The 13,780-nt window shown below is 41.9% G+C and overlaps 1 protein-coding gene across 9 annotated transcripts in view; it reads right to left on the bottom strand.

Moving 5' to 3' along the window:
• The window catches only part of LOC147615667 (uncharacterized), a 51,831-nt gene extending 42,360 nt beyond the window's left edge, over positions 1–9,471 (bottom strand). For 5 of the 9 annotated variants that reach the window (XM_086778211.1, XM_086778212.1, XM_086778213.1 and 2 more), the window contains exons 1-5: positions 9,240–9,432; positions 8,693–8,765; positions 8,531–8,593; positions 8,219–8,299; positions 7,990–8,048 (exon numbers count right to left, since the gene is read on the bottom strand). In XM_086778211.1, the coding sequence (XP_086634337.1) occupies positions 7,990–8,048; positions 8,219–8,299; positions 8,531–8,593; positions 8,693–8,765; positions 9,240–9,367 (404 nt within the window). In that variant the 5' untranslated portion in view covers positions 9,368–9,432. Of the gene's footprint in view, positions 1–7,989; positions 8,049–8,218; positions 8,300–8,530; positions 8,594–8,692; positions 8,766–9,239 lie in introns of all 9 variants that reach the window. The other 4 variants (XM_086778215.1, XM_086778216.1, XM_086778220.1 and 1 more) reach the window with 3 other exon arrangements.
• Between the last annotated feature and the right edge of the window lie 4,309 nt (positions 9,472–13,780).

The raw sequence follows: 13,780 nt of genomic DNA, 5'->3' as shown, positions 1-13,780 counted from the left end.
ATCTGTACCAGCAATACATACAATACTTACTTTACCTGTTGTACCTACACCTGTACCAGCAGTACCAGTTGTAACCGGTTGTACCTATTGTTTGCACCCATTAGGAGTACAACAAAAAGGGAATGATCTTCTCTGTGCTGAGATTTGAATTAAAACCTTTGCCAGGTATCTGTTTCTATATTTTATTTCAACTTCAAATAAAAATTAAAGTTAAATATTTATTACAAGCTTTGTGTAGGCAAGCTTCACCTCCAGCTGCCTACACCTTAGTAGGCCATCAGGATAGTGATTTTTCCCATGATTGCCCTAACCGCGCCCTCACCTCTAGAGGAGCTAGTAAAGATCATGAGGGTATGAGGAAAAACAAGAAGCAAATCCCCATGTACAGAGTGTCACTGAAGCAAGGAAATCTGATGCTATGGTGGATATGACCTTTGAGTCCACGGCTCATGAAGTGGGCAAGAAGCCAAGGGAGTTGGCACTCTCTTATCTCATCCGCAAGGGTGATCTCAAGGAAGGAGAGGGTGGAGAGTTAGTATTCAAGAATCCACCTCGTTTGAAGTAGGGAGACCCAGCATCTCAACGGTTGAGGTCTTTTATACACAACGAAGAGATATCAGTCACTTCTCGCCATGCATCTACTCGTCATGGGACAGGAGGCGGGTACAGATGCTGGTACAGCAAGCAGGTGCAGCACAAGAGGCGAGTACAGAAAACAGCAGCCCAAAAATCAACTTTCTTTCCAAATTCTGTAGTCGCCTCCCTTCCAACAACCACCCTCCTCAATATCTTCCACGTGTGGGAAAAGATAAGTTGCCCATGCAATAGATGCTTTAATATTATTAAACTTTAATCAAGGTTAGCTCATGGACACCCACATTAGAAAGTGTCCGGATAAAATTTTAAATGTGTGAACATCCAACCTTATAAACATTTAAGGTTTACATAACTTTATGAATTTTACGTTTGAAAAGGCCAATAAGGGCAATACTTATCACCTGTTCACACACCACCACAACTCGTCAGCAAACAGTATACCCACGGTACACTGGGAGCGTCCCCATCCAGTGTACTGGCACATCATAGCAAGCAAACACCAAAAACAAGACATGCGAAAACAACTTTATGTATACAAACACAAATGCATGTGCACATGTAATGGACAAAATCTCGCTTTCATGAAACTTATACAAGGATTTCTTGTCGGGCACAAAATTGGCGCGACAGAAATGTGAAGTCCTGGTTTTCCTATGGAGTGACAATCCCATAGGCAAAACACACATCCTGGCACGCGTCTTCCTATGGAGTAACAATCCCATAGACAAGGTCGGCACAAATATCAGTCCTACCATGGAGTGACAATCCCATGGATAAGATGCAATCCTAGTCATACACGGGTGGCAACAAATAGGCTCCCATCCATATGGCACAATACTGGTCACACACGGGTGGCACAAAACTGGTTCTGTCCATGTGACACAAGATAACTGACCCTTTCACATGGGACACTGGCCTGGCCACATGTGAACATGGTACAAATCTGGCCGCTCTATGGAACGACAATCCCATAGAAGTGGCTCCAGAAATGGAGATAGTGTGACCGCTCCCTATAGGAGGCCTACAAATTGAAAGACAATATACACATATTTAGAACACTTAATTTAACTGTTATTAAACAATGGAAACAACATCAACAACACAAATACTGGAAATACTGAAAATACAAATGACACCAACACTGGGGCCGGAAAGGACCGGCCCCCTCTCAATACTTTTTGTATTTCTTGGAGTATTTATATTTGTACAAGTGTCACCGGCCTTACAAGCCAAATTTCTCCACAAGGTAGTGAAAACAACCAAATAAAACTGGTTCAAGTCGATGAAGAGGTGTTGGTCGGAGTAGCCTCAAATCTCAGGCTCATTCCCACCTTCACTGGGTGCACACTTGCCTTTCACTGGTCTTATGGGACCGTGCACAAATAGGCATGCCCGTACTAACGCAGGCAACAGTGATGCACCGCGGAGGGAACGTATCTCGGTTCTCCCAATAAAGCTTTGTACCTGGTTTTTCCTCATACCCTCTTGACCTTCACTGGCTCCTCTATAGGTGAGGCCGCGGTGGCAATCATGGGAGAAACCACTACCCAATGATCTTCTAGGGTGTATGCAACTGGAGAAGAAACTTGCCTACACAAAGTTTGAAATAACAACATTTAACTTTAATTGTTATCTGAATTTTGTGATAAAATATTGAAATAAATACCTGGCATGGATTTTAATTCATATCTCAGCAATGAAGACCATTTTCCTTTGTATTATACTCAATATGGGAGCAATCAGCTGTTGTAAACAGAGCAACCAACCGGTATAAATGTGACAGCAAGTAGACAGTTTGCAAGTACACGTGGGCAGCCAACAGTTTGCAGGTACAACAGGACAGTCAGCTCTGTTTGCAAGTATAGCAGCTCCTTGGTAAGTACAGCCAAGTACAGCAAGCGTGGAAGAGGCAAGTTCAACAGGCGTGGAAAAGACAGGTACAGCAGCCAGTGAAGGACGGGTAAAGCAACCGATGAAGAGGCCAGTACAGCCAGGCATGGATAAGGCAAGAGAAGCCACCAACCCACACGTGGATTATTTCCAAGAAAAGTTCCATGCAAGGCTTTTTTTAATTAAGGTTATAAAACCTTAATTCAACTTATTACTTTGGTCCCCCCCCATAAGCAAATATCCAGCCCCTATTTAAAATGGGTGTGAACACAATACCTTATAAATACTAAGGTTCACTCTAGTTTATCGATTTTACCATTTAAAAAGCCCAAAATGAAAATACTACCACCTATTCACACGCCACAACACCAAGTCAGCAAACAGCACTCCACGGTACACTGGGGGTGTCCCCGTCCAGTGTACTGGTACGGCATAACAGACAGACACGCAAACAAGTCATGCAAAAACAAATTTATGCATGCAGGCATAAATGCATGTGCACAAATAATAGACGAAATCTCCCTTTCATGAAACTTGTACAAGAGGTTCCTGTCGAGCATAAAACTGGCGCGACAGATATATAGAAATATGTCATCTTCCTATGGAGTAACAATCCCATAGGTAAGACACCATCCTGGCCATACACGGATGGCACCAACAGGCTCCTGTTCATACAGCACGAAGCAAGTCACACACAGGTGACACGAAACTAGTTCTCGTCCATGTGACGCAACACTGGTCACACGGGTGGCACTGATCTGGCTCCCGTCCATGTGACACCATAAGGCTGGCCCTTTCACATGGGACATTGGGCTGCCCCCATGTGAACATGGCACAAATCTAGCCGCTCTATGGAGTGACAGAAGTGGCTCCAAAAATGGAGATGGACCAAATGGTGACATCTTAGCTGAGGATAATCCTCTACCCTTGACCTTTAGAATCAACCCTTGTGTTAACTCCTCCTTGGCTGTCTTGGCCCCTTGAGTAGCTTCAACACTTGGTAAAATATGAGATAAATGAACTGAATTCTGGGCTTGGGTATTTATACCCCCTTCTAATCCTCGTTGGCCAGTTTACTGAGGTCGGTTTGCTGAAGAAGCTCACGACCAACATTTAATACGCGCTTTTTCTATGGACTGCTGGGCAACCTGTGTGGGCTGCCCCACACCTGGCCGACAGGCTTTAAAGGGCCTAATACCCTATCGGCTGGCTGTCCAGAGGCCCTAGGGCTGGCCGACAGCCCTTCTAGTCCATCACATGGTTAATGGGCACAGCCGGGGCCCTCTTGGCCCTTTGGGGGTGGTTCTACACCTCCCCCATGCCCACATAATTGATCTTGGGGTAGCCCTATGGGCTCGCCCCATCCCTACATGCAAATCCTACATGTCTACTCAAAGGTTTGACATCCAGTATCATACCAGATACACAGAACCACTGACATCATTCCAAAGGGAGACTCACAGCGCGGACCGGCACTACTTCATGAGAGCAGGACAATGCACACCTAACCTCGGACGCATGGAGTAGAACCGTGGGGCCGACTCGTCCCGGACTGGGCTCACATGGAACCAGTTTTCCACTCCATGTCGTACACCTTCTTGTTCAGATATGTCCATGTGGCAGCCAAGTGTGGGATGCACTTGACACAGGTTTTGGAAAAAAATTAGATTTTACAATACTGTTTAGGTACTGTTGAAAAGTTATAAATACATATACATGTACACACATGAAATCTAGATGCAACATAGATTCTACCATCTATATTGAAAAGATGTAGGGGAGAAGAGAGCTTGAGCTCTTGCAAGCACACACTCACACAAACCCTAGAAGAGAACACACAAGGTGAGGCTGAAAATTCTTCTTTTTCTTCACACAACAAAAGAGGTCTACAAAGAAGATAAAATGACTAACACACATAATAGAGTGTATACAAGCGGTCCATAATGTAAACACGCTAAGTGGAGTGGGTAGGTGTGGACTGTCAATGTAGTCCAGCTGTAGAATCTGTGGCGAAAATATGTCGGTGCCAGCTACCAAACCCGCCAGTGACATAAATGTCGAACGATCATGCAGCGCCTCGTGAGTGTCGGCTCATGTTGAGCTTGACATCTCAACACTCCTCCTCAAGCTCAACTCCAGCTCATAAACTCCAAGCATATCTCGAAATCTGCGAGGCTTCTCAGCTCCCAGAGCCTTCGTGAAGATGTCAGCAACTTGATCCTGTTTGTTGATGTAGGCCAGGTCGATGTCGCTTGCCAAGACTCTCTCCCTGATAAAGTGATAATGTACCTTAATGTGTTCCGTCCAACTGTATACTGCTAAGATTGTCACAATATATAACAACCTCTCTCTCCACATGCAACCCCAAATCAACAAGTAGCTTGCGTAACCAAGCTACCTCACATATTGTCACCGCAACTCCTCTGTACTCTGTCTCTGTACTCATCAAAACAACTGTGGACTGCTTCTTGTTGCTCCATGTCACAGCAGCACTCTCCAATGAAAACAAATCCACTAGTAGATCTCATGTCTGAGATGCTACTTGCCCAATCTGCATCTGTGTATCCATATAGCTCCAATGGTACACCTGCTCTACATAAAACAATGCATAATCAACAGTGGCTCTCAAATACTGAAGTGTGCGTCGCACAGTCAAGATGTGGTTTACATGGAACCTATATAAACTGGCTCTCTAAGCCAACAGTGTAACTCGAATCCAACCAGCTGATCATGACATAGATCAAACTCCCCATAATCTTCCTGTACATAGTGGAATCCTCCAACACATAACATGCATCCGCACTAAGCTTGTCATTTTGATCTAATGGCACCGAGATTGACTTACAATCAATCAACCCATACTTGGACAATATGTCTAATACATATTATCTCTGTGACAGCCAAATACCACCAGGTGCGTAAACCCAAAAAGTAATGCAGATCTCCCAAATCCTTCATCTCAAACTTCCTTTTGAGAAGACGACCAACAGAAACCAGATTCTTCGTAATGTTCGAAACATGAAGTACATCTGCAAGGTACTTCACCTTACCATCCTGCATAGACAATGACACATCTCCAACATGGGCAATCAGATGAGCAGTGTCATCTTCTGTTTCAACAAAACCTGGTCTTTCAAGACTCTTCATTTTCTTGAACCACTCACCATGACTTGTCACGTGGTTCGAAGCACCTGAATCAACATACCATACGTCATCCTTACATGCTAGTACATCATTTTCAGACACAACATTAACTACATGTTACATAACAAACTACCTCTCATTATCCTCGTTATTTCTACTAAAAGATATATAGTTATTTTGCTACACTTTTTCATTTCATATGTCACTGTGTTTCTTATAGTAATCTGCCTGCACATGTCTAAGCTTTCTACAGTAAAAACAATTTCGTGTATCGTTATGTTGCCTTTGCCAATTACCACGACCTCGTTGACTCTCCCTGTCTCTAAACTGGCCTCTTCCACCTGTGTGTTACTACGAATCCTGGAACTGTTGTTACTACCGACTATAATTTTGATTACCTGTTTGGTCACCACCTTGGCCACATCCATGACCTCTACCTCGTCCTCTATCTACACTTGTATCGAAGGCATGCTGCTCTGAACTGTTTTTGTTTTGTGAAGACTGTTGAGCTTCACCCAAATTCTTCTCTTTAATAATCAGCATTGATACTAAATCTGTGAAGTTCAAAATATTCTCTCGAGTTTGAACGCCTTGTATTATGATCCAAGACCACGTAAACACAATTCCACCTTATTGATACAAGAAATTTCACAATGTCCTTGATCTCCAACAAGACATAATCATTCACAGACATATTTTTCTTCTCTACAGTATAAAGCTCATTCTTCAACTGAATGATTCATGCTTTGGTGTTAGTTTCATACAGCTTTATCAAGGTATCCCATGCCTCCTTAGGTGACTTGGCATCATGTATATGCCCAATCATAGAGTCTTGTATGCTAATAGAAAGCCAATACATGACTTTTCTTACTCTTCAATTCCAATCCTTGAATTCTTACATCTGCAACAATTGGATTAATCTACGGTATCTTTGGTGCCTCCTCATGTTCACCTTCAATGTAGTCCCAATAACATTTTTCCATCAGAAAATTTATCAATCTAAACCTCTAAGCATGAAAGTTGTTCTTGTCAAGCTTCAACAATCTAGTTTATTCCATCATTCGACATCTTGTCTACAAGACAAATTTACCAAAAACAGCACTCTCATTTGACCTGCACAAACTGATGTATTCTCTACATCAGTATTATACTGTACCCAAACTGTCACAACCAGTGACCTCAATTTGTACATCTAATCACAATTTTAAGATCTCTTTACAGTACACACAATGTCTGGACAACCAATCGCCCTTCTTGCGGTTCCAAAAACAAAGTTCTACAAAGAATCGAAACTTACCCGCAGTGCTCGTAAACATGTGCAAACTAAAAAACGGAGGTCCAAACGCACCCGAAACGCAATTTCGACCCGAAAAACTCTATCCAACGGACTTTATAGTTACCCTATAGCTCTGCTTCTTCGAAGAAAGCTCCTCAATTCGAGTTCATTTGCTAGTGCCTTCCGAAGAGCTCCAACAAGAGCCAACACAAAAAGAAAAGAGTAGATGAAGCTCTTACCTTGTGTACTTCTCTTACTTGTCACTCAGACCTTAATATAAACCAAACTTTGATAACGTGAAAGATAAAAGGGAGAAGAAAGCTTGAGCTCTTGCAAGCGCGCGCACACACACACAAACCCTAGAAGAGAACACACAAGATGAGAGACTGAAAATTCTTCTTTTTTCTTCACAACAAAAGAAGTCTAAAGAAAATAAAGTAACTAGCACACATAATAGAGTATATACAAGCGGTCCATAATGTGAACACGCTAGGTGGAGTGAGTAGGTGTGGACTAATCGGTACAGTCCAGCTATAAAATCTCTAGTAGCGAAGATATGTCGATGCCAAATACCAAACCCGCCAATGACATAAATGTCAACGAACGATCATAGAGGTATCTCGTGAGTGTCAGCTCATGTTGAGCTTGACATCTCAACATATATGTATATAAATTTCAACAGTCATCACACAACATTCATTATGTTTGAGCTCATGGCATTTGCCAACTGAAAGAATTCTAAGATTTAATGTAAAGCATAAGCTGCATGTCAACAGCTACGAATAAAGAATGAGCTGGTTAGATAGTGTCACACATCGGGGGGAGGGGGGTTTACAGTTGGGCTGCTATGGTGCATCAAAGGTTGATTTCAGGCTGAATTTGCTTATTGGAGAAATTATACTAATATTGAGGATCAAGCCTAGTGAGGAGAAAAAAATCACATAAAAAGGCACTCTAGCCTAGCTTCCACAAAACATGATTACAAGAGATTTGGTTGAGCAATAGTGTAAACATAGGGTGAGTGAGCTCTCCACAATAAACCGAAAACAAACTAGATTCCAAACCATCTTTCATTGTCTTACCTGGATAAGAAACCTTCCAAGCGCTTTGCTGCTTCGTTTTGTGAAAGTTTTGGAACACTCTACATCCAATGTCAGCCAGCCATTAGCTTTGGCTCAACGTGAGCTCTAGATGTAAGTTCTAAACAAAAACCACCCTCAAAGACCTGCATGTGTGTGTGCGTACATACATTTGTTTGTATGTATGTATGCAAGCATGCAGAAAAGAAAATATATCTTATGTATAAACAACCTCATTGTAAGCTTGGGCCTCAAGCTCCTCTTGAAAGCTCACAATATCATTGATGAGGAGTATAACCATGTCTAAAGCACCCTGTCATCCATCCAAATAAGATATCACTAGCTTCTGTTGGCTATTGCAAATGAATACAACCGTAACACCTTTTGCTGCTTTCATTTGATAATAAACAACAAGGATCAAAATAACCCTTGCTAAAGATATTTCTCCAAGTGCATACTGGAAAATTTCTAAAACTATAACAAAAATGAATTTATCCTAGGCCGGCTTTGACAATACAATCATCACAATCGTGGCGTGCCAAACCTGGAGGGCTGTGTTCCCATGTAGCACATAATGAATGCACATGTCCACAGGAAGACTCAAAACCTGAGTTAATACATGAGATAACCTTTGGTCAGCTCCTATTCTAAGGAAAGACCAGTCACCACACCATAACCTGAAGTTGTGGACACGGATGCTACTTACCTGTAATCGAGATTCCAGCTCCTGTTGCAAGGTTTGGAGCTGCAATGAATCCACAAAAAGACGTTTGTGATTTCTGTAAGATCAAAAAGAAATTTATAAAGACAGGATTCTTTTAATTTTTAGAAACACGCACATATTCATATGTGCAGACATACATGTGTATTGTGAATCCACAAAAGCATTTTTTTAAAAACACATTACATGATAATCCACAGAAAGCATTTACTCATGCAGTGAAATATCATATAAGAGAAAGATCGTCCAAGAAAAGCATCCATGCAGTGAGCTTATTTGAAAGAAAGATGGGCGAGTGAATGATGATCCACGAAAAGCTGTGGATGATTCATATTTAAAGCAGAAAACATTGAGAGGTGTCCCGCACAGTGCAGAAAAGCCTGAAGCGCACAATGACATGAAAACACTAAACATTCCACTACATGATTATGTACAGGTTTTCATGAAACCCTACAAGCCCAATTTATGATCGAGAGAGAGAGAGAGAGAGAGAGAGAGAGAGAGAGAGAGAGAGAAGATGACGATGATGCACCTGGTCCTGGCCACGGAATCGAGCATGCAAGCTAGAGAATATGGAGGAGAGGGACCTCTGAGCCACAGCTTCGAAGGTCTTTCGCAGAACGATGGAGCCTGCGTAGAGGGCTGCAGCTGAGCCTGCATCCATACTGTTTACCTTACGCGGGCGGGAGAGCTCCCTGGGTACCTTTACACGCTCGGCAAAACTTTGGTCCTTGCGTGTTGTGGGCGGCTATCCGCATGGACTGCGCCCGCCCACCAAGGGCAACCACTTTGCATGGCTGTGCCCAACGAGAGGAGCACTCACTTTACACACGGATATTCCCATAGATGACATGACATAAACACGGTTGCCGAGCTCATAGCACAATTCATGTTACAATCAGCGAAAAAAAGGAAGCCAGAGCTCAGGTGTTGTGCCATGGCATTACCTACGGGTAATTTCCCCCCAGCATCAACGAACTTCAATTTCCTTTCAACCTATCACCAACTCGAGCGTTGATGGACACCATCTTGGTAATGTGTAAAGTAAGGGAATGCTTCCAACTTGATTCCCAATGACTTCACAAAAATCAAGGACATTTTGAATATTTCCACCTAGCTAATGTGTAAACCCCCTTAGGCTAGCATACATATGGTACTTCCATATCTAATCATGTCTCACAAGTGTCCTTCCCGTATACAAACATTGTGGTTGACTATATAACTAGAATGCTTTGGGCAACTACTTGATTTTACAACTTATAGAGATATGCAAAGATTCAGGAGTACGCTGATGAAATCACACTGAAGATATAAGGTTTATCAATATGAAAATAAGAATGCTCTTAGGAGTATACCTGATAGAATTTTGAGAGTAATTGTGATAAACAAGGTGGATGCTTTGAATGTTGAATCTAGAGGAAGCCTCTCACAAATTCCTACAACAACATGTTAAACAACATCACTCGTTGATGCTCATTGATGAAATTTATGTTTGACTATGGCAATGCTTCTTCTGTGCTATATGTGTGAGTGGAGGAAAATATCATCCACAAGGTGTCATTGATGAAATTTATGTTTGACTATGGCAATGCTTCTTATGTGCTATGTGTGTGAGTGGAGGAAAATATCATCCACAAGGTATGGTGGCCAGGTGGCACAAGTCTCCTCTTAAAACTAACATGTCATTCCCCTATTTAGATGAGCATTTTCATTGATGAAAGTGGAGGGTAGCAAATTGTTAAAGAGCCTTATAATGTGTGATAATGTACTTATATAGTGAACGCTTGCTTCAAAAACATTTTAACCCATTCCTCGTGCTCACACACTGACCCACATGTATGAATTGTAGCATTCCCTCCATATGTGCTCAAGCAGTATCTCCACTCAAGATACTCTAATTCAATAATGTTAAAGGCCCCACAACATGTGAGGGGAGATATTTTTTCTGGTGAGCATTTTCCAGCGAGCGCTTTTTGGAATCCGGCAAGTGGATTCCAAAAAGATTCTCTTCCCCCTCCATCAAGAGAGAGAGAGAGGGGCAAAGAGAGTGGGAGAGAGGGAGAGCGAGACAAGACAATTCTCTGAGAGGAGAAGGCAAGAGAGAGCGAGAGGGAATGAGAGAGAGAAAAACATGACAACATTACATCCTCTAGATTGAGGTTATTACTTGATTCACATACAACTTCCAAATACAACTCTTTAATCAGAACTATTATACACCATCATCTTTACTTTTATGGGCTTCACTTGTCCTTCGAGGTGAAGGCACAAAGTAAGCAAACGACGTTCGTTCCCTTCTACACTTTCTCAAGCAAGAGACACTCAAATGTATCATCAATAAAACCATGGGCTCGCCATATCACAATTAAGCCCACCACTTTGGTCTTCACTTAAGAAATATCATTGTCACTACCATGAAGTGGGTAAGGATGTGAGATATTTTCATGCTTGTGCACCATCTATGGTCTTTTTCTTGACCTCCACATTGGCGACCTTCCTTGTGATACGTGCACCAACAACTTCAATGCTAATATTTGATGAGGCCATCATAAATAATATGAAGAAGGGTTATGGGTGGTATACTCTACTAACAAGGCTTAGCTGAATGGCAATTGACATATTGCTATATGGAGCTTATCTCTATATTTATTGGTGTGAGAGAGATGTACGGCTACTTTTGTAATAAACAAAAAAAAAACATCTTTCTTCTTTTTAGATGGCAATAATAAAGCCATCTTTCCTCAATTTTCTACACCACAATAATAAAGACGGCTTTTCGTACTTTTTTAGGAAAGAGCTAGTATGTATTGTTTCTTTTTGTACATGCTATTTTAGAAAAGGCTTCATGTGTTTTGTGGCCCACCTTACCTCTCTCTTCTCTCTCTAACTCATTGTTCCTCTCTCATTTCCCTAAGATTTCTAATTGTTTTATGCTTGTAACGCGAATACCATTCATCAATAGAAGACCATGTTATGCAATACCATACTTACTTGAAAATGCACAATTGATAGTAGTAGCGAGAGGGAGGGAGGAGGGGAGAGAAAGATATTGCACAAATGAACCCTCTACAGTGAGGTTACTTCCACTGATATTACAAAGGTCCTTAAATACTATAGGACATGAAATGAGGAAATTTGGCATGTGAAATTCCATACATTCAACAATCTAAATTAGGGTAGATTCTCCTATACGAGACAAAACATTGTGGAGCTCCAAGTCTGATAGGATAGGTTGGTGGATAAACATATTCTCGTTTTGGCTCAAGCCAAGAACATGCAAATACATGAAGTACAAGTGCTTCTTCTTGGATTCTCTATCTGCAAATGTATAACACGGTTCAACTTTCACATGCACATCGTATTTTTCCACGTGTGCATCATCCCCATGCGATTCGATCTTGAAAACTTCATACTTGTGCTCCAGCCTTTGTACTTCTTCTACTACCATAGCTTTCATTTTCAAAGCGATCTTTCTTTGCCGCTTCCTTTCATATCGACGTGCAATACTTGACTCTTATGCCATTTCGCATGCGTGAGCCACCTACCTCTGTGTTAGTAGTGGTGGTTCTTTATTACTTACTATCGTACAAGGACCTTGTAAACCCACCAGTACTAGGTGGGGTGGGCATGACACCGTTGGCATTCTTGCTCTACACTTGGTATCCACCTTCCCATAATGAATAGACCTCTTCGTCTGCGAGGTTAGTTCCCATAGCAACTAGTCATATCTTGGTGGTGTGGTGAATTGGGCTTTGGGTCTATGTTGGTGTCCATAATATATATGTGAAGCACGTGATCAGGGCAAAACCACATCCATTGTCTAATGAGACCATTAAGGTGCTTCCGATAGCCTTCAAATGATGGTGCAGGTACACCCTTTGTAGATCCAACTATGTGTTACCCACACCTCTTACCACCATGAGGCATTCCGTTGCATGTGACTGTGCTGCCATTGCATGTCCTTCGGATTGCCCATATTGCTTCGTTCACCTTGCGCTCAATCACACTGAACTCAATGACTTTTGTTGTTCTTTGAGGAGTACTGGTTGTATCATGCTCCTTAAAAATGATCCTCCAACATACTTGTGGTGGTCTGGTACATGCACGTTATACTCCAGACGATGCATGGCCTTATCATCAATATCAAAGACCATGGCTCGTCTCTTGTGATGTGCAGTTTCTTTGCAAATCACATGCTAGGGGGGTAGGCGCCTTATACATGGGTGTTCCTTCAATTACCTGATTGATTGTTCGGACCACTTTGGGCTTGTAGATAGCCGTTCTTTTAGTTTCTCCAAGCTTGGTCCCCTCCCTATGTACTTGCCTTGAGAGTAAGGGACTGCCTTAGTGCTTTGCAAATTTGCATTTGTCATATCGATAGTATATATATCATAAAGAGAAATCTTGTGTCTATATCATTCCCCTGCAAGCTAACTCCATGCTTGCTTTCTGCTAGGTTTGTTCTTGGGGTATTTGGACCATCATTGCTTCTCTCTACTGTTGTCACACGATTGAACCTCAATGTGCTATGCACACCTCCCACTAGCTTAACCAAGAATCCATTGCTAAAATATTCATATCCATCACATAACCATTGTGCCACCATTAACATATTAATTGAGCCTCTACTCTTGCAGCTTCACTGGTAAGAGCCATGCGCCACTTCTTGCATATTGCTTTGTGCTCACCTTGAGATGCGGCGCACGCATACTTTGTTGTGTTCGCAACCATGCTCTGCTCCCAATGAGATAGGCAAGACCTCTCCCTATCTATCAAGACGTTATTTTTCTCACTATCGAACATATGTCAATTGCATTCTAGTTAGCTTGTACCTTGTCTGCCATGAAACCAAAGAAATTTGCCCTTTTACAACCATGGTTTGGCATCACCTCATTGATGCATTCCCAAAACAGACATCAGGCCTCCATATTCTCCTCTTTTATTTCACATGTTGCAATTGTTAGAAGATCTTGCATGTTGCATGAAAACTCAAGTCATTTACAATGTAACACAGTTGAAATCCTTTGAATACACTAATATTAACATTTGTAATATGCTACCTTGGGTCATACC

The sequence above is a fragment of the Cibotium barometz genome, chromosome 39 (genome assembly GCF_041138505.1).
Source record: "Cibotium barometz isolate CiBa-2024 chromosome 39, ASM4113850v1, whole genome shotgun sequence".
In the NCBI taxonomy this organism is placed as follows: Eukaryota; Viridiplantae; Streptophyta; class Polypodiopsida; order Cyatheales; family Cibotiaceae; genus Cibotium; species Cibotium barometz.
This window is presented reverse-complemented; position numbering and strand designations above follow the sequence as displayed.